The 23268-nt window shown below is 53.0% G+C and overlaps 1 protein-coding gene across 1 annotated transcript; it reads left to right on the top strand.

The window, feature by feature from the left end:
* The first annotated feature begins 3068 nt into the window (after positions 1 to 3068).
* LOC308530906 (outer dynein arm-docking complex subunit 1-like) lies at positions 3069 to 15736 on the top strand. The gene is made up of 5 exons (XM_081107673.1): positions 3069 to 3133; positions 3700 to 3780; positions 5554 to 5653; positions 5882 to 6071; positions 15146 to 15736. The coding sequence occupies exons 1-5, from the start codon at positions 3109 to 3111 to the stop codon at positions 15446 to 15448; spliced, it is 699 nt and encodes a 232-aa protein (XP_080963799.1). The 5' UTR covers positions 3069 to 3108; the 3' UTR covers positions 15449 to 15736.
* The last annotated feature ends 7532 nt before the right edge of the window (positions 15737 to 23268 follow it).

The raw sequence follows: 23268 nt of genomic DNA, 5'->3' as shown, positions 1-23268 counted from the left end.
TCAGCTTCCTCATCTGTGGGAATAGGAACACTAATAATACTGGCAATATACTAATCCTGAGAATGATAAGTCCGATATGCGTTCTAGACGAATAAGGTGATACCAGTACATTAACACACCTAACACGTTCGTTCCTTTTTCCATCAAACATTTATTGAATATCGATTATGAACCAGGAGTTAATGAAAAATAAAACAACAACACACAGATGGAGCCGACTATTACTGTGGGCTTACCTTCCTAGGGGAGGGAGACAGACAATCAAGAGGAAACATCACTACACCAGAGACATCTCAGACCGTGATAAAGACAATGAAGGAAACAGAACAGAGTGATGGAGATAAGGACAGTGTGAGGGGAACCTACTTTGAACAGGGTGATCAGGCCAGGCCTCTCCTAGGAGGCGACATCTGAGCTGAGACCCGAAGACAGGAGCCATTTGAATGCTGGGCGGAGAGCAAGCGCAGAGGCTCTTGAAAACAAACTCAGGTTGTTTGGGGAGCAGACAGAAGGGCCAGTGTGTCTGGGATATAGGGAGCTGGAGGGAGGGTAGGCAGAGAAATCAAAGAGGCCCCTTGAAGACTAGGGGAGGAGCTTGGATTTTCATTCTAAGCGCAATGAGAAGTCATAGGAAGGTTTGAAAGGAAGTGCAGTGCCAGCCATTTAACCGTTAACTATTATTCTTGGATTATTTCTTGGATTATTGCATTTGGGTGGGTGGGATGGTTTCAGTGTAGCTGGGTCTCTTAGCAGAGTTGGGTGGTGGTGAATAGTGAGGGACAGGGGTTCTGATAAGAAACCGAGAGCTGGAAAACTGAAATTTAGGGCCCCTGCATCGGAAGGAAACTGGGCGATAGCATGAATGGGTATCTGATGGGGCCAGAGCTGGGGGAGGGAGCGAGATTGGTCATGTGGGCTCCCTGAGGGCAGTTCAGCGATTGGGTGGGTACTTGGGAGAAGACTTGGAAGCTGGGGTACCAGTACAGCACAGATTCTAGAAACACACTGGCTGGCTTCAAATCTAAGATGCTTTACTCACTAGCTGTGATTTTGGGCAAGTTCCTAATAACCTCTCTATGCCTCAGTTTTTCTATCTGTCAAATGGGGATAATAGTGAGTGCACCATAGGGTAGTTTTTAGAGCAGTGCCTGGCACATTGTAAGTACTGTTGTATGTGTTAGCTATACCAGGTATTGGGGCCCTGAGTGGATTCAGTGCTGGGGGACCTTAGATCAAGGTCTTGAGAATCTGGGAAAGGGGCACATTATTGGATCCCAAGACGAAAAAGTTGGAGTACAAAATGAGGGTCCCTCGGGTTAGGGAATAGGTAGGTAGTCTTAAATCTGCCTTTCAGAAGGAGAGTAACTGGGGGGTCTGAACTCAGAACCTCAAGCAAGTTAGAAAGTCTGGGTCACTAAGGGAAACACTGGGAGCTAGAGGGTCACATGCTTTTCAGGGAGTGCAGGCAAAGGGGGCCAAGGGGCTGGACCACAGGTCTGGGGAGGAGTCCAGGGACCAGGGGTTAGGGAGACGGAAATTTGAGCGGGGGAGGTGGAGAACAGCGGGGTACGGCTCTGAATCAAGTTCCCTGAATGGTATCAGCACGGTCCTTGGTATCCAGGGGTTGTTCAGGGGGTCCCCCGTGTTAGGGCCCTGTGCAAGGGGAAGAGTCAGAGGATCTGAGAGCGGTGGAGGGATCCCCCTTCCTGGGCCTCCAACGCTGCGAGCTGAGCTGAGTGCCCGCGAGCCGCTTCCTCCCACAGGAAACCGCAGGCTTCAGGCACACCCAGCTTGCAGGGCGCTTCGCCCACTGCCAGCCCGCTCTGGGGAGGCCCACGTGGGTAGCAGCAGTCCGCTGAGGGGGCGTGCCCTGCGAAGCGAGGGGGCGTGCCCTACGAGGGGCGTGGACGGAGAACGGGGCTGGCGCGGCACGCGAGGCCACGCCTACTTCCGTCTCAGTGGGCGGACTCTGGGCAGCAAAGGATTTGTGGCGGCTTCTCTGGAGGCCCTGGGCCGCGCATGCGTAGTGAGCCTCTGCGATGACCTGAGGTCGTGAGCGGCCCCGCCTCCCTGCTAATGAATCCTCAGAATAACTTGGTCTTAGTTTAAGACACGCTTCTCTCGGGCTGGTGCAGAGCCTTCCAGACGTTTCCCTCTCAGGCCTGCCATCGCAGGCTCTTTCAGCTCCTGCCTCCCACTCCCGGCTACACCCCCCGCCCCCCCGCTTCTCAGGCCCGTGCTCGCAGGTTGGCCACTCCGACCACCCACAGGTCCAGCCAGAGCGCCAGTCGGTTAGCTCCGTCCCATCAGGTCTGGGGAACTGGAGTCCTTTTCAGCGTCCTCTCACCAGGTTCCTCGTTGGTTCTTCCAGGCACGCCCCTAGCTGGCCCCTGACGCCCCGCCCTCCTCAGGTACCCTGTCCCACCCCTCACCGCCCCAAACCTCGCGGCTACGTCCCTCAACACCTCCCCGCCCCGCCCCTCAACCCATCCCAGCCCCGCCCCTCAACTCACCTAGGCCCGCCCCTCAACACCTCCCAGTCCCGCCCCTCAACCCATCCCAGCCCCGCCCCTCAACCCATCCCAGCCCCGCCCCTCAACACCTCCCCGCCCCGCCCCTCAAAGCCTGCCAGCCCCGCCCCTCAACCCACCTCGCCCCGCCTCTCAACACCTCCCAGCCCTGCTCCTCAACGCCTGCCAGCCCCTCCCCTCAACACCTCCCAGCCCCGGCCCTCAACGTCTGTCAGTCCCGCCCCTAAACCCACCCCAGCCCCGCCCCTCAACACCTCTCAGCCCCGCTCCTCAACGCCTGCCAGCCCCTCCCCTCAATGCCTCCCCGCCCCGCCCCTCAACACCTCCCAGCCCCGCCCCTCAAAAACCTTCCGGCCCCGCCCCTCAACGCCTGCTGGCGCCGCCCCTCGCCGGGCTCCTGTTTAAAGCCTCGAAGATCCCAGCTCGTCTTCTCCCGCCTCCTCGGCCACGCCTTCCAGGTTCCCCTCCCACGACCTCCCCTCTGGTCCTGGTCCCGCCCCGGCCGCTGTCCTCAGGCCCCATTGGCCCCTTATCTCCCCAGTAACCGGACCACAACACTGAGCTCGGAGCACCCAGGATGGACAGGTTAGGCATTCCAGCAGGTAGGGACTGGGCCTCGCTCTGCACAGGGTCCCCTTTCCTCTGTGATTCCTCCCCCAGACAGCCCGCCTCGGAGGTGTGAGAGCCTCGGGGACCGCCCGACTGGCTGGCTCAGCGGTTGAGCCTCGACCTATGAACCAGGAGATCACGGTTCGCTTCCCTGTCAGGGCATATGCCCGGGTTGCGGGTCCGATATCCAGTGTGGGGTGTGCAGGAGGCAGCGGATCAATGATCATCTCTCATCATCGATGTTTCTATCTCTCTCTCCCTCTCCTCTCTGAAATCAATACAAATATATATATATATTTTAAAAAAGAAAGCCTAGGGGACCTACCCCCGTCAGAGGCCAGAGTCAGAGCCAAGATGCAAGACTGAATGCAAGGGGCGGGAGGTTGAGAGGAGTGGGGGGGGGGCTAAGAGGTGCCCCCTCCCATCCCCTGGAGGAATTGCCGGTCAGAGAGAGGCCAGAGCTGGCCCTGGGGTGGCCTTCTCATTCCTAGTCCCCGGCTCATTGCCCACCTCCTCCCACCCTCCGCCTGAAGGGGTGGGTCCTGTGTCGCCTCTACAGGACACTCGCAATCGTTGGCTAAGCTGGCCACAATGAGCGCCCGCTCGGAGGAAGGAAGCGAGGCCTTCCAGGAAACACTAGGTAATCCTGACGCCCCTTCTTCCCCTCATTCTGGTCCTTGGCTCCCCCAGGTTTCGGGTCCTGAGCTGCGGGGCTCCGGGGACAGGGAGGCCTTCCGGGAGCGGCCTCTAGTGGGGGCAGCAGCTGTGCGCGGATGGAGGTGGCGCTGGGCATAGGTATGGGCAAGGCCTGGAGAGTGGGGTGGGCCTGGTGGACTTCCTGCAGGAGGAGACGTGTGAGTGGGGCCCAGAGTTCCCCCGAATTACCAAAGCGGGGAAGGCAGGGGAGAGGTTCAGCAGAGAGAACAGCCTGCGGCCCGAGCAGGGGTTTCTCAACCTCTGCACTGCGGATGCTTGGGCTCAGGTCGTCAGTCCTTGTTGTGGGGGCGGCCTCTACCCGCTTGCATGCCAGTAGCACCCTCTGGACCTCCCCCGCCCCCACCCCCACATCACGGCAATCAAAAATGTCTCCAGACATTGCCAAATGTCCACGGGGGATAGAATCGCTCCAGGTTGCCCTGACCGGTTTGGCTCAGTGGATAGAGCGTTGGCCTGCGGACTGAAGGGTCCCAGGTTCGATTCTGGTCAAGGGCATGTACCTTGGTTGCGGGCACATCCCCAATAGAGGGTGTGCAGGAGGCAGCTGATTGATGTTTCTCTCTCATCGATGTTTCTATCTCCCTTCCTCTCTGTAAAAAATCAATAAAATATATTGGGGGAAAAAGAAAAAAGAATCGCTCCAGGTTGAGAACCACTGGGCTGTGCGTGGTAGGCGGGGAGCTGGTGGAGGAGACCCGGAGAGGAGGGTAGGGTCAGGTCATGTGGGGCCTTGAACACAAGGCTGAGGAGCTGGGATTTGGTCCTGAGGGCACCGGAGCAAGGAAGAGGCAGGGTCCACGCTGGTTGTAGAAAGCCCCTCGGGGGCTGTGAGGGGAGGCGGGGAGGCAGGGGAGGAGGCTGGGGTGATGGTCCAGGCAGGAGGGGATGAGGCCTGGGCCTAGGACAGTGGTGGGCAAACTCATTAGATTGAAACACAAAGTTCCAATCGCACTGTATGTGCGCGCCCGAACGTGGTATTTTGTGGAAGAGCCACACTCAAGGGCCCAAAGAGCCGCATGTGGCTCGCGAGCTGCAGTTTGCCGACCACGGGCGTAGGCGATGGGCTGAGAGTGAGGAGGCGGGAGAATGGGACTGAGGGTGGCTGGGCAGTGGAGGCTGAAGGCGAGGGAGGGAGCCAGAATGCAGCCCTGGTCACCTTGCTCAGCTCCCCAAGTTCCAGTCTTGTGTGGTGGGTCCCAGGCCTCCCAGGAGCGCCCTCTCGTGGGTGAAAAGGGTCGGTGCCCAAGCCGGCGAAGGTGTGGGTTTAGTGCAGCGGTTCTCAACCTGTGGGTCGCGACCCCTTTGGCGGTCGAACGACCCTTTCACAGGGGTCGCCTAAGACCATCCTGCATATCAGATATTTACATGACGATTCATCACAGTAGCAACGTGACAGTTAGGAAGTAGCAACGAACATAATTGTATGGTTGGGTCACCACATGAGGAACTGTATTTAAAGGGCCAGAAGGTTGAGAACCGCTGGCTTAGTGGCTCCAGTCTCCAGGTCAGCTTGGGGTACAGGGGCGTACGAAGGGATGAGAAAGCTCGAGGCAGTCCTGGAGGGGCGCCGGAGGCTGGGTCTTCCGTTCAGTTGCAGCTTGTGAGATCCCAAGGGATCCAGGATCCCTAGGATCCCGGGGAGGAGGGGGCCAGGGTCTGGATTCCTACTGAGCGGCTTGCCTGGCCCCTCACTCAGTGGATTGGGAGCTGAGCCGACTGCAGCGACAGTACAAAGTGATGGAGGTGGAAAGGCGGGCCTACAGCAAGGAAGTCCACCAGCGCATCAATAAGCAACTGTGAGCCAAGTGCCTGAGTGTGTGTGGGTGTGAGTGAGTGTGTGTGTGTCTGTGTGTGTGTGTGAGTGGGGGGGGGAATGATGGGGGGAGGGAGGCTATTAAAGAGGCTGGGGGCTGGAATCTTGGGTCCGACAACGAGGAGGCAGGCCCAGTGTGTCTGGCCTTTATGGATGCTGAGCTCTGCTCCTCGCCGGCCACCCCCCCCCCCCCCCCCCCCCCCCCCGGCAGGGAGGAGATCCAGCGCCTGCAAGGCCTGCAGAACAAGCTTCAGGTGAAGATCGGCATTGCCCAGAGCCAGGTCAAGCGCCTGCGGGACAACGAGAGGATGGAGAACATGAGCCACCTGCTGAAGTGCCGGGCGCAGGTGGAGGCCGAGGTCAAGGAGCTGCAGGAGCAGACCAGAGCCCTGGACAGGCAGGTGGGTTCGGACACCAGGCTCTGTGGGTCCCCCTTAGGGGCAGATGCCCTCGCGGCTCGGAGCCTTAGCTTCCTCCTCTGGAAACCTGGGCTATTGAAAGCATGCGCCTGGGAGAGTGGTGCTCCAGAGGGCGTAGGGGTGTGAGTGATGAGCACAGTCCCAGATGCTGGGGGGGGGGGGGGGGGGGGAGGGGGGAGCTGGGGCAGCGAAGGGGAAAGGCCCGGCTTCCGGAGTGGGCGGAACCGGCATTGGAATCCCAGTCCTGCCTCAGCAGAGCTGTGTGAGCACAGGCCAGTGTTCACCTCTCTGGACCCTAGTTCCTTCCTTGTCTAATCCCTCCTGTCTCAAGGTCTTGCTAGTTGACCTTGGAAACAATGTGACTTTTCCATGCCGGTGTTCTGTGTGGGATTCACGGTCATCGTTTTCCCCCTACTCCTCATGAAAAAGGTCGCTTGCGCCCTGGATGGTATCACTCAGTGGTTAGAACATCGGCCCATGTCCCAAAGGGTCTTGGGTTTGATTCTCGGTCAAGGACACAGACCCGGGGTATAGGTTGGATCCCTGGCTTCAATCGGGATGAGTGTGGGAGGCAACCAAATGATGTGTCTCTCTCACATCAATGTTTCTCTCACTGTCCTCTCCGCCTCCCTCTCTTCCATTCTCTCTAAAAAGCAATGGAGCCAAAACCGGTTTGGCTCAGTGGATAGAGCGTCGGCCTGCGGACTGAAGGGTCCCAGGTTCGATTCTGGTCAAGGGCATGTACCTGGGTTGCGGGCATATCCCCAGTGGGAGATGTGCAGGAGGCAGCTGATCGATGTTTCTCTCTCATCGATGTTTCTAACTCTCTATCTCTCTCCCTTTCTCTCTGTAAAAAATCAATAAAATATATTTTTAAAAAAATAATAAAAAATAAAAAGCAATGGAAAAACTATCCTAGGGTGAGGATTAACAACAACAACAACAACAACAACAACAAAAGTTGTTAGGCTAGACTAGTGGTCGGCAAACTGCGGCTCGCGAGCCACATGCGGCTCTTTGGCCCCTTGAGTGTGGCCACGAAGTTTCAATCCCACTGTACGTGCGCGCCCGCACGTGGTATTTTGTGGAAGAGCCACACTCAAGGGGCCGCAGTTTGCCGACCACTGGGCTAGACTAGGTGGTTTCTTGTATTCCTATGGGATCACAAGCAGGAGGTTGAAATGTATGTGCCTTGGTGGTCTGCATTCGTGTCCTATTGCTGCTGTAACAAATTATCATCAACTGGGTGACTAAAAATGACACACATCGCCCGGCCGGCGTGGCTTGGTGGTTGAGCATCGACCCATCAACCAGGAGGTCACGGTTCGATTCCCGGTTCAGGGCACGTGCCCAGATTGCGGGCTCAGTCCCCAGTGGGGGTTGTGCAGGAGGCAGCCAATCCATGATTCTCTCTCGTCATTGATGTTTCTATCGCTCTCTCCCTCTCCTTTCCTCTCTGAAATCAATAAAAATATATTTAAAGAAATAATACACAATTATCTTATGGTGCTTGAGGACAGAAGTCCAAAACGGGCCCCCACTGGGCTGCAGTCAGGATGTCAGCAGGGCTGTGCTCCCCCTGGAGCAGCGGTTCTCAACCTGTGGGCCGCGACCCCTTTGGCGGTCGAACGACCCTTTCACAGGGGTCGCCTAAGACCCTCCTGCAGATCAGATATTGACATGACGATTCATCACAGTAGCAACATGACAGTGAGGAAGTAACAACGGAAATAATTTTATGGTTGGGTCACAGCACGAGGAACTGTATTTAAAGGGCCAGAAGGTTGAGAACCGCTGCGGAGGCTTCAGGGGAGAATCCATTTCTCGGCCTTTTCTAGTTTCTAGAGAGGCCACGTGCGTCCACAGACTCGGGGCTCCTTTCTTTACCTGCTGAGCCATCCGTGATCAGCTGCGTTTTCCTTATGACCGGCTGAGCCTTTCTCTGACTTCCGCTTTTGTCATCTCTTCTCCTTTGCTGACTCTGGCTCTCCGCCTCCCTCTTTCACGTGGAAGAGCCCCTGTTATTACTTTAGGCCCGCCCAGATAATCCGGGAGACCCTCCCGCTCTCGACATCCTTAATGCGTTACCTCTACAAAGTCCTTTTTGCCACTTAAGGTCACACAGTCACAGGTTACAGGGATTAGAACAGGTTACAGGCGAACCTATGACACGCGTGTCAGAGGCGACACGCGGACTCATTTTTTGGGTTGATTTTTCTTTGTTAAATGGCAATTAAATATATAAAATAAATATCAAAAATATAAGTCTTTGTTCTACTATGGTTGCAAAGATCAAAAAATTTCTTTTTTTTTATTATTCAACTTCTTTTATTAATAAAACAGGCAGAAGAAAACACAAACCAACTTTACAAATGTAATTTATCAAAGAGAACCAGAATTATTAATTTTTTTTGCTTAGATTTATTTTTTTTATATCTTTCAATTTTTAAATTTTTTTATTTTTATTTATTTATTTTTTTATTGCTTAAAGTATTACAAAAAGTATTACATATGTCTCCTTTTTTTTCCCCCCGCCCTTGACAATCCCCTGGCCTCCCCTACCCCCCAGTGACTTATGTCCATTGGTTATGCTTATATGCATGCATACAAGTCCTTTGGTTGATCTCTTACCCACCCGATCAAAAAATTTCTATATGTGACACGGCACCAGAGTTAGGTTAGGGTTTTTCAAAATGCTGACACGCCGAGCTCAAAAGGTTCGCCATCGCTGGATTAGAATATGGACATCTTGGGGGGAGGGGGATGACATTGTTCTGACTACCGCATGGTCTATAATGATTACATTTGACTTCCAATCAGTCAGTCTGTTCAGCTCTCAATAGCACCTCAGCTGCGGTTTAGAAGCTGAATCTTGATTCATACACACCAAACTTTTTTTTAAATATATTTTTATTGATTTCAGAGAGGAAGGGAGAGGGAGAGAGAGATAGAAACATCAATGATGAGAGAGAATCATGGATTGGCTGCCTCCTGCACGCCCTCCACTGGGGATCGGGCCCGCAACCGGGGCATGTGCCCTTGACTGGAATCGAAGCTGGGACCCTTCAGTCCACAGGCCAATGCTCTATCCACTGAGCAAAACCGGCTAGGGCCACGCCAAAATTTTGACTGCTTCTTGGTAGTTCCGTGGCTTAGTGGGTGTTGGCTGCTTGATTGGTTTTCCTTCGTCTTTCATGGAAACTCACCAGAGTCAGGCCCAACTAGGATAATTTTATGATCTTGGCCCCATGGATTCCGTTGCCCTGATAATCTTGATTACAGATAATTGTAAGTCAGGTGGCGGATAGGGTCCCTGGAAGAGAGCTCTGTAAAATTCCCCATAAGGTCAAGAAAGGATGTAGGTATCTGATAGCATTCATCCACTCAACAAATATTTCTTTTCTTTTTTTTTTAAATTTTATTTTTAGTTTTATTGATTTCAGAAAGGAAGGGAGAGGGAGAGAGAGATAGAAACATCAATGATGAGAGAGAATCATTGATCGGCTGCCTCCTGCACATCCCCTACTGGGGATCAAGCCCACAACCCAGGCATGTGCCCTTGACCGGAATCGAACCTGGGACCCTTCAGTCCGCAGGCTGACGCTCTATCCACTGAGCCAAACCAGCTGGGGCGCAACAAATATTTCTTGAGTGCCTGCTAAGTGCCAGGCACGGTTCTAGGTAGGTGTGGAGGACACAGCAGTGGACAAGACAAGGGCCCTGCTGTCCTGTAATTTATATTCTCCTGGAGAGACAGGTAATAAGCCAGGTGAAAGCTGAAGGAAGAATTTGTTCAGAAAAACTCACCCAGGGTCCAGCACAGAAAGACGAAAAGATAGGAAATATGGAAGGGTGCTTAAGAGACACTGCAGATACAGTGAGTGTAAGTATATATCAAGTAAGAGCTTAAGAAGAAAGAGAGTGGGGACAGGGGTAATGTGTGACACCATAGGACCTGGTAATATTCTGGAACCAATGAAAGAACAAATCTACAGATTCAAGGATGTCTTAGAATCCAGAACAGGGAAAACTGGCAATGTAGAATTCTATAACCAGTGACAATATCATTCACAGACCAGGGAGCAGGGTAGACATGGTCTGGCGAAGGAAAACATAGAGTGAGACAGGTGTCTCGCCAAAGGCTTGCGTCTTGTATGACTCGACACGTGACTTCAACAGAATCTAGAGACGCTGTTTCTAAATGTTCACTCTCATTTCTTGAACCCATCACATCAGAGACTGATGACCATCCTTGAACTTGTACCAGTTCATAGTACCAGTCTGTATAGATATAAAAATATATTTGATAAAGTTCAGCATCTACATTTATGTTAAAAACTCTTGGAGAGCCGGGAATAAAAGGAAGTTCCCCAGATTTGAAAAAGGGCAATTATAAAACACCTAGAGCAAACATCATATATATATATATTTTTTAAAATATATTTTATTGATTTTTTACAGAGAGGAAGGGAGAGGGATAGAGAGTCAGAAACATCGATGAGAGAGAAACATCGATCAGCTGCCTCCTGCACATCTCCTACTGGGGATGTGCCTGCAACCCAGGTACATGCCCTTGACCGGAATCGAACCTGGGACCCTTCAGTCCACAGGCCGATGCTCTATCCACTGAGCCAAACCGGTTTCGGCGCAAACATCATATTTGATAGCGAAACTTACAAAAATTACTTTTGAGATCAGTAGCAACATAAGGATGTCCAAATAGCATGACTTCTATTTGACATGGTACTGGAGAATTTAGCCAATGCCATATGGCAAGGAAAAGAAAAATAAAATTAAGATTGGAGATGAAGACATGAAATTGTCATTATTTTAGATGGTATATTTGTATACATAGGAGATCCAAAAGAATCTAATGCTAACTTATAATTCACAAGGTATTTTAACAATGTGACTGTATACAAAATTAATATGCACAGTTAATGATATTTCCCTGTATTAGCGTATTAGCAGTCACTATCCTATTAATAAAAGGCTAATATGCAAATTGACCAAACGCCAAATGACCGGTCACTGGGGGCAGATGCTCAACGCAGCCTCTCCTGCCTCCACGGCAGCACTAAGGATGTCTGACTGATGGCGGGCTTAAGCCGAGGGCTCCTGGACTGTGAGAGGGCACAGGCCAGGCTGAGGGAACCCATCCCCCCACCCCGGCCCCCAAATTGCACAAATTTCATGCACTGGGCCTCTAGTTAGAAAATACAAGAGAAGAAAAGACATTTATAACAGCCAAAAGAAGTAGCTAAAAAGAAATCTAGCAAAAGTGTACAAAACTCCTATGGAGTAAATTATAAATGTTGTTGATACCAAAGAAGAATTTAATAAATGTAGAGCTATACCATATTCATGGATTGGAAGAGTTTGTGTTGTATAAGGTCACATCTCCAAATAGATTTATAGATTCAATGTAATCCCAGTCGAAGTACTCAAAGCTTTTTTAAAAAAATGTATGGAACTGACTAGCATCTCCTAAGCTTTATAGGGAAGTGCAATGAAACAGTAAGACTAAGATTGACTTAAAAGAAGAGCAATGTAGAAGGATTTGCTCTACCAGTTCTCAAGATTTATTATACAATTCTTGTAATTGGTGCAGGGCAAATCCAATGGATCAGCAGGACAGGATAGAGATTCCTAAAAGAGACTTATGTGGACACTGATATTTGACTCCAGGAAACGGGAAAAGGAGGATAGTGTGGGTACCCTCACACTCCGAACCCCTAAAACTAATTCCAGATGGGTCAAAGGTCTAAATGTGGGGAGGTGAGGGAGAACTTCTCAAGTTATAGAAAACTCTACTTATAAAAGAAAAGGTTGATATATCTCATAATTTTAAAGTTCATAACAACTGTCAAAAGAACCAAAAAGGGTGTGCAAAGTCAGTCTAGGAAATGGAGGTTATTGGCTACACATACAGCTGACAAGGGACTCGTATCAAAACCACGTAAGGCACTGCTACAAATCATTAAAGAGTAAGCACAATTTCTTTTTAAAGAGATGCCAAAGAATTTGAGCTGACCCAGCACACAATAAGGAACTCCAATGTCCAATAAATGCAGGAGTTACTCATCACTCATGAGTCATCAGAGAAAGGAAAAGGAGAATCGTGAGATACCATCAAGCACTCATTGGATTTTCAAAAATTAGTGTCCGAAAATACCAAGTGCTGGGGGACAGTGGAAAGCAGTGGGAACTCTTACAAACGGTTGGTGAGAGTATACATTGTCATGTGTAGTTTGGAAAGTGTTCCTTCTATTATCTACTAGAGGCCCAGTGCACGAAATTCATGCATGGGTATGGTCTCTAGCCTGCAGCCAGCCCCACCCCCAGTTTCCCATTCCAATCAGGTGATTGGAGCATGCTAGCTGAGGGGAGGAACTGGGAGGTCAGCCGTCCGCCCACTCACCAGCCCTGCCCCCGCCACGGGTTGCCCTCTGTGTGTGGGGCCATTAGGGTCAATTTGCATATTACCCTTTTATTATATAGGATTACATCGGAAGATAGACATGCCCTGAGATCCAGGGTTGCATCCGCTCGGCACAGTCCCCAGAAGCGGTCTTTGGGATCCAGGAGGCTATAATTGGGCATCGAGTTCAATGAATTTTGCAGAAGGGTGGAGGACAGGAAGCAACAGCATCTTAGCATGAGAGCATCGAACACATCTTTGCGGAGTGTCCAGGGCTGCTGCTCAGCACCTCCAGGTGGCTGATACTACATGAGTGGGCAGGCATTGCCCACCCTGGCTGACTGGCTGAGGGAAGCTTCATGCACAAGAGGAACTCTCTCTCTCTCTCTCTCTCTCTCTCTCTCTCTCTCTCTCTCTCTCTCCCTGTGTGTGTTTTGATCCTCACCCAAGGATATTTCCCATGGATTTTTAGAGAGAGTAGAAGGGAGGGAGAGACAGAGGGAGAGAAACATCGATGTGAGAGAGACACATCGGTTGGTTACCTCCCACACATGCCCCAACCAGAGCCAGGATGGAGCCTGCAACTGAGGTATGTGCCCTTGACCGCAATTGAACCTGCCGCCCTCCAGGCCACGGGCCGATGCTGTGTCCACTGAGCCAGAAGGGCTTGGTGAGGAGCCACCCCTTGAGGGTAGCTTCCAAGCCCCACCAGGAGCATACTCAGTCGTAAGAAACACCCCGCAGAGAAATCAAGGTTTCTATTCAGTCTCCGTCACACAGGCCCGTGGGACCCATGGACCCACTCACAATCCTTTCCGGGGTCATTTTCGTAGTGAACATTGCTGCCTGGGAACATAGCTAGCATTCCATATGTACCTTAATCCAGTTTGTTTCCATGGAAACAGTGGTTGGAAGAAAGTTTTAACCAAAGTCATGTTCCAATAGAAAGCAGGTTTGTCTGTCAGTGTTTTCTCCCAGCAACTGCACTTCTGAGATATATCCGGGAACCAGGATTCATGTAAAAGGAGGTTGAAGAAGCATTATTCATGCAACCAGCTTCAAACTGGAAACAACCAAATGTCCATCAATATTGAGTGAATACATACATCGTGGTGTATGTGTATAATGAAATAGTATACAACGGCCAAAAAAAAAAAAAATGAATGAGTCACAATTATACACAGCAACAAGGATGCATTTGACATGTGAAGGAGGCAAGCAGAGGATATAGGTCAGTGGTTCTCAACCTTGGCTGCACATGAGAATCACCTGGGAATCTTTTTAAAATCCTGATTTCTGGGCCCCATCCTCCGGAAATTCTGTCTCTTTGTTTATAGGGTGGGGCCGCAACGTTAGTAACAAAGAAACAGAATTTCCTGAGGATGAGGCCCAGGAATCAGGATTTTAAAAAGATTCCCAGGTGATTCTCATGTGCAGCCACGGTTGAGAACCACTGATATAGGTAGCATTTTTTTCATTTACATAAAATTCAAAATCAGGCCAAAACAAACTTTTGATAAAAAAAAAAAGAAAAGTTTAAAAAATGAATTTCACTTAAGGAAACAAAATAATGACCTCCCCCACTTCCTCCCAAAGATGCCAAGGTTCCAATCCCCAGAACCTGTGAGTGACAAAAGACTGCAGATGTGATTAGGGTTTTGAAATGGGGAGAGCATCCTGGATTCCCTGGGTGGGTCCAATGCCATCACACGAGCCCTTAAAAGAGACGAGTAGGGAGGACGTGACGATGGAGAGAGGAGGTGTAACAACAGAAGTCGAGGGTGGAGTGGTCACAAGCCCAGGGATCCCTGAGCTCAGGAACCCAACCGCTAGCAGCTGGAAAAGGCCGGGAGCAAGTCCTCCCTTGGAGCCTCCAGAGGGAACACAGCCCAGCGGACGCCTTATTTTCTAACCCAGTGAAACTGATCTCAGACTTCCGACCCCCAGGCAGGGACTCGGTGGTACTTCCTTACAGCAGCAACAGGAACTGACACAGGCAAGAGAGGGGCACCGCTGTGGAGAGGAAGGTGGTAGTGATGAAAAGGGGACAGTTACAGTGTTGTCCTCGAATTCTTGACCTGGGTGATGGCCCAAGGATGTTCACTTAAAAAAATTATATATAAATATACATACACATACATACTAGGGGCCCAGTGCACGAATTTGTGCACCTGGAAGGGAACTGTGGGCCACGGAGTGCTTGGGGCCAGTGCCAGCAGCGGTTTCGAGCAGGGCCAGCACTGTCGGCGAGTGCCAGTGGCAGCTGCTGGCCCTGATCACCCCTCAGGAGCAGGAGGAGGTGGAGAAGCCCTGAGGGGCAATCAGGGCTGGTGCTGGGTGTCGGCAGTGGGTGTGAGTGGGGATGGCGCTGGCAGCCAGTGTGAGAGCTGGGCAGGACTGTGGCACCTGGGAGCAAAGAGCTTTCAGTAACCACCAGAGGCTTGCCCCGATGACAGCGACCCGTGTCCCGCCTTGGTCTGGCGCCCCCACTCACCGGCTCCACCATCTTGCCGCGGCCAACGCCTGCCATGTTCCGCGCTCTGCCACCTGCTGCCGATGCCTGCCATGTTCTGTGCGCGCCCCCTGGTGGTCAGCGCACGTCATAGCGATTCCTTGTTAGGTTTCACGCATACAGAAGGCCAAGAGGCATATGACAACATGCTCAAAATCACCCATCATTCCAGAGATGCAAATCAAAACCACAATGAGGTACCACCTCACACCTGTCGGAATGGATATCATCAACAAATCAACAAACGACAAGTACTGGAGAGGATGCGGAGAAAAAGGAACCCTCTTGCACTGCTGGTGCGAATGCAGACTGGTGCAGCCACTGTGGAAGACAGTATGGAGAGAGAAACATCAATCGGCTGCCTCCCCCACCCCCTCTCTGGGGATCCAGCTTGCAACCCAGGCATGTGCCCTTGACCGGCACTGAACCCGGGACCCCTCAGTCTGCAGGCCAATGCTCTATCCACTGAGCCAAACCAGCCAGGGCCAAATGTCTCCTTCCTATGAAGGCACCAGTCCTATTGGATGAGGCCCACCCTCAGGACCTCGTTTTAGCTCGAGGTCCTGCGAGGTCACGGTCTGAAGTCTTGGGGATTAGCTCTTCAACACACAGATTCTGCGGGACACAGGCCACCTATACTAGCGCACAGCCTTAAGCAAGTCACGAGTTTGTGTCGTGGGGCAAGCTTCGTTGAGCACCTATTCCGTGTCAGGCAAAAAAAAAAAAGACAAAGGTTGGCCCTCCTGGAGCTTCCAGCTTAGCTGGGAGACAGCACACCCCACGTCAGTGAGGATGACTAGGGCAACGAGAGCAGCAGGGAAGCCGGGATCAGCACAACAGACCTGGGACTCCAATGGCTGCAGGGCTGGCTCTTGCCACCTCGGCCTCTCGCCTCCACTCTGTCTACTGGCCTCACTGCCCCAGGATGCTCGGTGCGGCGGGGGCTGTGACAGCCCAAGTCCCGGGGGCCTTCCCCCCAGCTCACGGGTTTTCCCCAAATCCAGGGAAAGGGTGCAGGCTGGCTCCGCCTGGGTCACATGTCCTCCTGGCGGCCAGTCACTGTGACTGTGCAGGGCTAGGTGGGTCCTGGGCCGGCAGGGTGGCCTGTTGTGGTTGGAAGCCAGATCCACGTGGAAGGTGGGGGGCTGTCCGCAGAAGGGTAGAGGGGGGAGGCTGGGGCCCCCAGGGTGGCAGGTGCCAGCCGCAGGCAGCCACTCAGCCTCCCACGCGCCTCCTTCCTTGGTCTCGAGGCCTCCCCCACATCCAGCCCACACCCAGGCACCACCCTCCTTCCTCTAGATCCAGGAGTGGGAGGCCCGGCTCTCTGCCTGCGGTAAGGATCCCAGGGCCCCAGGGGTCATCATGGACCAGAAGGCCAAGACCCGGAAAAGGATCAAGATCGTGGAAAGCCAGCTGGACAGGGTGAGGGCCAGCCTCCTGGCTCTTTCCAGGCCTGACCTCTGGGGTTGGGGGAAGAATGAGCATGGGGTCAAGTTCTGGAAATGGCCGGCGGTGGGGGGGGGGGGAGGGGCGGTGAGGAGGGGGAAGGAGGCAAGGGGGCCACACAGAGGCCTGCATGCCGGAAGGCCTGGGTGCTGGGCTCCCTGCGGGGGTCAGGAGACAGAATCCTGGAGGGTGGGGTGTCCCTGGGGAAAGGAGACTGATGCTCGGGCTCTGCCGGTGGGGCGGGCCGATGCTCTCAGGACCCCCACATGGGAAGCGGGCTCCCTGTCTGAGTGTGGAGGAGGGTCTCAGACAGACCCTGGCACCCTGTCCCACACCTGCCCCCCCCCCCCCCAGGTCACCTGTCACTTTGACATCCATCTGGTTCGGAACGCAGCCCTGCGGGAGGAGCTGGATCTGCTGCTGGTGCAGAGGAACCACTATCTGAACATAGACCGCAAGCTGCACAAGGTCCGTGGCCCCCGACCCGGGCCCCCCCCGGCCCCGCGGGGGAGGAGGCGAGGAGGAGAGGAGGCGAGGAGGAGGGTCACCTGCTTGTTTCCCCGCACTCGGGCCTCGGATACACAATGGACGAAGCCATAGGTTTACTTTCGTTCAAAGGGAATGGAGACCCGGAAAGTGCTCCCGGACGCCTTTAACGTCTGGGAAGGCAGAGATGTCGTTTTGACTCTTACCACCCAGGGCAACCACGGAGCCAGCCCAGCCATTTCCATCCCCTGGGTTTCTCAATAGCCCCCCCTCCACCCTCCCTTTCCTTCAAGAATAGGACAAAGAACTACATCTCCTTCACCAAGACCCACCATTTGCCGCATTTATTCGGTGTAATTATTTTTTTAAAAATATATTTTATTGATATTTTACAGAGAGGAAGGGAGAGAGATAGAGAGTTAGAAACATCAATGAGAGAGAAACATCGATCAGCCGCCTCCTGCACATCTCCTACTGGGGATGTGCCCGCAACCCAGGAACATGCCCTTGACCGGAATCGAACCTGGGACCCTTCAGTCCGCAGGCCGATGCTTTATCCACTGAGCCAAACCGGTTTCGGCCAGGTGTAATTATTATCTCGACTGAAAATAGCTTATTTCTATATTGGCTGAACTACTTGCGGGCACACAGCAGACACAGTGTCTCTGAGAAATTCAGTGTGAATTTCCTAAAAACAAGATCATTTCTTCCCCCTCCCCCACCCCTTTATCCTCACCCAGGGATATGTTTCTATTGATTTTGACAGAGAGAGGAAGGGAGAGAGAGAGAGAGAAACATCGATCAGTTGCCTCTCATATGCACCCCAACCAGGGATCGAACCCGAAACCTTTTTGGTGTACGGGATGATGCTCTAACCAACTGAGCCTCCTGGCTGGGGCTTTTTTGTCTTTTTTGTGGTTACTAGAGGCCCGGTGCATGGATTCATGCACTGGTGAGGTCCTCAGCCTGGCCTGCGCCCCCTTGCAATCCAGGACCCCTCAGGGAATGTTGGATAGCTGGTTTCGGCCCGATCCCCACAGGCCCGATCCAGACAGAAGGGAGCCTGATCCTGCGCGTTGAGCACCTGTCCCCTGGTGGTCAGTGCATGTCCTAACTAACGGTCAGCTGGTTGTTCGGCTGATCGGTTGCTTAGGCTTTTATACATATAGGTGCTCTTTGTTTGAAATACAGTTAGGTTCATTTGCTTCGGCTGTGTCCAGTTTTAGGTTGTATCTCTCCCCTCTCATTGTTGGTTTAATTTTCTCTGTGAGTCTGTAGAGCAGTAACGGGGTTCCCAAATCCAAACCACTCCAACAGGCATCCCAGGCCCAAACCGTTTCCTCCCCAGCTCTGCCCCGTCCCCACCCAGACCCTGTGGTTTCTGGCTATCCATCTGGGTTTCTTTTTGCAAAAGTAAATGCGTGTGCGTGTATATGTATATAATGTATATGTGTGCAGTATGTATGTGGTTATGTATGTATGTGTGTATGTTTGTGCATTTTTATTATTTAAAGAATACTTTATTGATTTTTAGAGAGACAGGAAGGGAGAGAGAGAAACATGGATGTGAGAGTGCAACATGGCTTGGCTGCCTCCTGCACACCCCCCACCGGGTTCGAGCCCGCAACCCCGGCACATGCCCTGACCAGGAATCCAACCTGCACTTTAGGTGCACGGGACGACACCCAGCCAATGAACCACACCGGCCAGGGCTCTCTGTGTCTTATTAATGCACACACGATATACTGTGCACACGCACATGCATGTATGCATATGTGTGTCTATGTATATTGCATGTGCATGAGTACATAGACACAGTGTACAGGTGTAAAAATATACCGTTTCCTCCCTTCTTTCTCCCGAAAGAGCCCTTTTTGCTCATAAACTGCAAAGACATTTCTATGGAAGCAGAAAACGGACGAGTTTGGTCACAAAGATGAGAGTCACACACGTAGATGCCTGAACCCCAGCAGCGGAGGTCGGGGCGCTCAGGCATCCTCCGGCTGGGGGCGGGGGTGGGGGGTGGTCAGCCCGGGGCACCACAGCCGCTCATCCCGTGGCTTCCCGCCGCCTCCGTCCCGAAGATCCCCGCCCGCGGCCGCTCATGGGGAAGCTCCGTGCGCTCAGGCGCGGGGCCCCGCTTCTCCGGGAAACGCGGGCGCTGAGACCCGCTGCTCCCCTCCCGCAGGAGATGCAGCTCCTGCGGCGCACGATCAACGGGCTCACCGTGTCCTCCATCTCCGCCTACTCCGTCAGGTAGGCCGCCGGCGTCCGGGCGGCGCTCCGGCAGGGGAAGGGGCGTGGGGGGCGGTTCTGACCCCCGGCAACGGACCATCAGAACCGACACTGTTTTCCATAAGGCGGTCCATCCTCCGCGCGCCTCTCCCCGCGGCCTCGGGCGAGGTCCCGCTCCTGGCGGGTAGGGTTCACCTCTTCGCCCCGGTCTGTTCCTGGCTCGTGGCTCGGAGGGGCCTCGAGGGAATGACTTGAGGCTGCACGTAGCACCCGCTGCACGGGGCCTGGACGGCCCGGCATGGGCGAACGGGAGTCATTCTATCGGTTGACAGGCACAGTGTCCCTCAGGCCACCCTCAGGCCTGGAGAGCCCCGCGCTCTGCGCATCGGCTTGTGTGTGTGTCTCCGCGACTCTCGTGGGCTCCCGCTCCCTCTCCCTCGGCCCTGCTCCTTCTGAGCCCCGCCCTGGGGTCCGGCGTCTTCTCAGGATCCCGTTTCTACCCGGTGACTTCCGCTTGCTCCTGGTTCATGATCCCTCCTGCCATGGGCTGGAGCCCACGCCTGTCTTGTGGTTTCTGGGATGTGTCAGGAGGCTCAAACAAACTTGCTTTGTTTTTTAAATTACCTTTATTGTTGAAAGTATTACAGATGTGCCCCCTACTTCCCCCACTGACCCCCTCCAGCCGGCTCCTGTCCCCTCCCCAGTCCTTCACTGCACTATTGTCTGTGTCCATGGGCTATGCATATGTGCATATAAGTTCTTTGCATATAAGATATCTCTTTTTTAATATATATTTTTTATTGATTTCAGAGAGGAAGGGAGAGAGAGAGAGAGAGAGAGAGAGAGAGAGAGAGAGAGAGAGAGAGAGAAACATCAATGATGAGAGAGAATCATTGATCAGGTGCCTCCAGCACGCCCCACACACTGGGGATCAAGCCTGCAACCTGGGCATGTGCCCTGATCGGGAATCGAACCATGACCTCCTGGTTGGTGGACACTCCACCACTGAGCTCTTCAGTTAAATCTCTTCCTGCCTCCTACCCCTTCCCTCTGAGATTCATGGGTCTGGTACATGCTTTAATGTCTCTGGATTTATTTTGTTCATTAGATTCCACACATAAGTGAGATCATGTGATACTTGTCTTTCTCTGGCTTATTTTACTAAGTATAATACTCTCCAGGTCCCTGCATGCTGTCTCTAAGGGTAAGAGATCCTTCTTTTTTTACTGCTGCATAGTATTCCATGGTGTAAATGTTCCACAGCTTTTTTATCCACCCATCTGCTGATGGGCACTTGGGCTGCTTCCAGATCTTAGCGATTGTACATTGTGCTGCTATGAACATACCAGTGGTGGTGCATACATTCTTTCTGATTGGTGTTTTGGGATTTTTAGCATATATTCCTAGAAGTGGGATCACTGGGTCAAAGGGCAGTTCCATTTTTAATTTTTTGAGGAAACTCCATACTGTCTTCCATAGTGGCCGCACCAGTCTGCACTCCCACCAGCAGTGCATGAGGGTTCCCTTTTCTCCGCATCCTCGCCAGCACTTGTTGTTTGTTGGTTTGTTGATGGTAGCCATTCTGATCGTGTGAGATGGTATCTCTCTGTCATTTTCCAGTGCATCTCTGTGATGATTCGTGCCCTTGAGCATTCTTTCATATGTCTCTTGGCCATTTCCCGTCCTCTTTGGGGAAATGTCTATTTAGGTCTTTTGCCCATTTTTTAACTGGGTTGTTTGTCGTCTTTTCGTTAAGTTGTATCAGTTCTCTACATACTTTGGAGATTGACCCCTTATCAGATGTGTCATTGGCAAATATGTGGAACATGATCTGTGGCTCCTCTCCCTACATGCTTTCCTTTCAGCTTCTGGTCCCATTCTGAGCATTTCCCAATGACCTTCCCGAGGGAGAGAGTGTGACTGGCCGCTCATCTTTCCCGTGGGCCCACAGGTGATGCCTGCTGGCCCGTCTGAGCATGGCCAGGACCCAGGCTCCACCGCACTCCCCAATGATTGCCGCGGGCAGCCCCGCTGGGTCCAGGGCCCGGAGGTTTCAGATGGAAGGCGGGCGGGTGTCATCACCGACACGTCCTGTTGGAGAGGCAGTGTGTCCACTGCTTCCTCACCTGGTAGCCTGGGCCAGTCACTTCCCTCCCTGAGCCTCCCCTGGGACATGGCAGTTATGATGGTGTCTGCCTCACGGGCCCTGTAGAGCACCCCCTGCAAGGCCTGGATCTCAGGTGGTGGGTTCCCTCTCCCTGCCCCTCGTTGGCATGGAACCCAAGGCACAGAAAGAGCTGAGTCCTGAGCCCCGAGGCGCTGCCACCAGAGGCAAAAGGGGCCACCGGGCTGGGGGTGGGGGTGCCCGGGAGGCTTCCCGTGGAGGGGTGACCCGAATAAGCCTTCACGGACTTTGAACAGAGCAGGAAGCTGGTGCTCTGGGGAAAGGCAACTGAGGTTGGCAAAGGTGTGGAGGTGGGAACCGAACAGCCCACGGTCAGGGACCCGAGCGGACTGGCCTGCTGGCCTCCCCACCTAACCCTCTGACTTTGACCCTGTGACCTGTGAAGTACGACAGGGGCACTCTGCATGCACAGATGGCTGCGTCACATTGAAAAGTCTAGAACAGCGGTTCTCAACCTTCTGGCCCTTTAAATACAGTTCCTCCTGTGGTGACCCAACCATAACATTATTTTCGTTGCTACTTCATAACTGTCATGTTGCTACTGTGATGAATCGTCATGTAAATATCTGATATGCAGGATGGTCTTAGGCGACCCCTGTGAAAGGGTCATTCGACCGCCAAAGGGGTCATGACCCACAGGTTGAGAACCGCTGGTCTAGAAGCTACGTCCTGGCCGGGTAGCTCAGTTGGTTAGGGCCTCGTCCAGATACACCAAGGTTGTGGGTTGGACCTCCAGTCAGGGCACATGCAAGAAGCAGCCAATGAACGCATAAATAAGTAGAACAAATCAACGTTTCTCTCTCTCAAATAAATAGATTTTTATTTTATTTTTTTAAAATATATTTTTATTGATTTCAGAGAGGAAGGGAGAAGGAGATAGAGATAGAAACATCAATGATGAGAGAGAATCATTGATTGGCTGACTCCTGCACACCCCCTACTGGGGATGGAGCCCTCAACTGGGGCATGTGCCTTTGACCAGAATCGAACCTGGGACCCTTCAGTCCGCAGGCCGATGCTCTATCCACTGAGCCAGACCAGCCAGGGCTGAATAAATACATTTTTAAAAAGCAGCTCAGAAGCTACGTTTTCAGATGTGCAGCCAGGGGAGGCCCAGTGAGTGAGGCTTCTAGGGTCCCCAGAGTCCTAACAGGGTGTGTGCACAAGTGCTGGTGACGTCGCCTACCTGTCCCACGTGAGGTCCTGGGTGGCCCCAGCCCCTTATATTTCCAACCACACGCCCCCCGCACACTCCAGCACGCTGACCTCATCACCTGGCTGTCCCCTTCCTGGCTGGAGTGTCTTAACTGTGCCAACCTGCCCCCCCCCCCTCCTCCATCCTCCCCCACCCCCCAGTTCCAGGCGCCACCCCGCAATAACCCCCGCCTCCCGGTGCCCCTGCGCACTGTTAGCCAGAGAGGAGGTTCAGGCTGAAATAAAGAACAGAAAGCTCTTATTTGAGCAAAAGGATTACATTCAGGGAGCAACTCAGAGGCTCTGGAGAGACCAGAGAAGGGCAGGTTCATACCTGAAGGCAAAAGCCGCGCAGCGTCATTCTCTGACGCAGGGGAGGCGGGCGGCTGGGCTCACCGCGCTCGGGAGGGAGGAGGCCGAGTCCATGTGCCCGGCAGTCCGCGCAGCAGCTGGTGGCCAGGACGGTTATGGCTCCGGGCTGTCTAAGGCTCGGCCTCGGACTGCGTTTAGCAACAGGTTTAGCAGCTTCATAGCAGCTCTGCGGACGGAGGCGGATGCGCCCCCGCCCCGCTCCCTAATAGCCTCAGAGCTCACGTCAGTGGCTCCCTGAGCAACGCCTGTTCCATTTCACTGTTTCCATGATCAGCTTGTGGGCAAGGCCGTCAGCCCCGTACCAGGCCGAGCACCCCCCAGGCCCTGA

The sequence above is a fragment of the Myotis nattereri genome (genome assembly GCF_964212035.1).
Source record: "Myotis nattereri genome assembly, chromosome: 15".
NCBI lineage: Eukaryota > Metazoa > Chordata > Mammalia > Chiroptera > Vespertilionidae > Myotis > Myotis nattereri.
The sequence above is the reverse complement of the archived record's forward strand: the minus strand, read 5'-3'. Positions and strand labels throughout refer to the sequence as shown.

What these genes read in the sequence shown, in the direction of transcription:
- LOC308530906 (XM_081107673.1), top strand. Translation starts at nt 3,109, where the DNA reads ATGGACAGGTTAGGCATTCCAGCAG. An exon ending in CAGCGCATCAATAAGCAACT is followed by an intron (nt 5,654 to 5,881) that starts GTGAGCCAAGTG and finishes CCCCCCCGGCAG; the next exon opens with GGAGGAGATCCAGCGCCTGC. An exon ending in CCAGAGCCCTGGACAGGCAG is followed by an intron (nt 6,072 to 15,145) that starts GTGGGTTCGGAC and finishes TCACGCATACAG; the next exon opens with AAGGCCAAGAGGCATATGAC.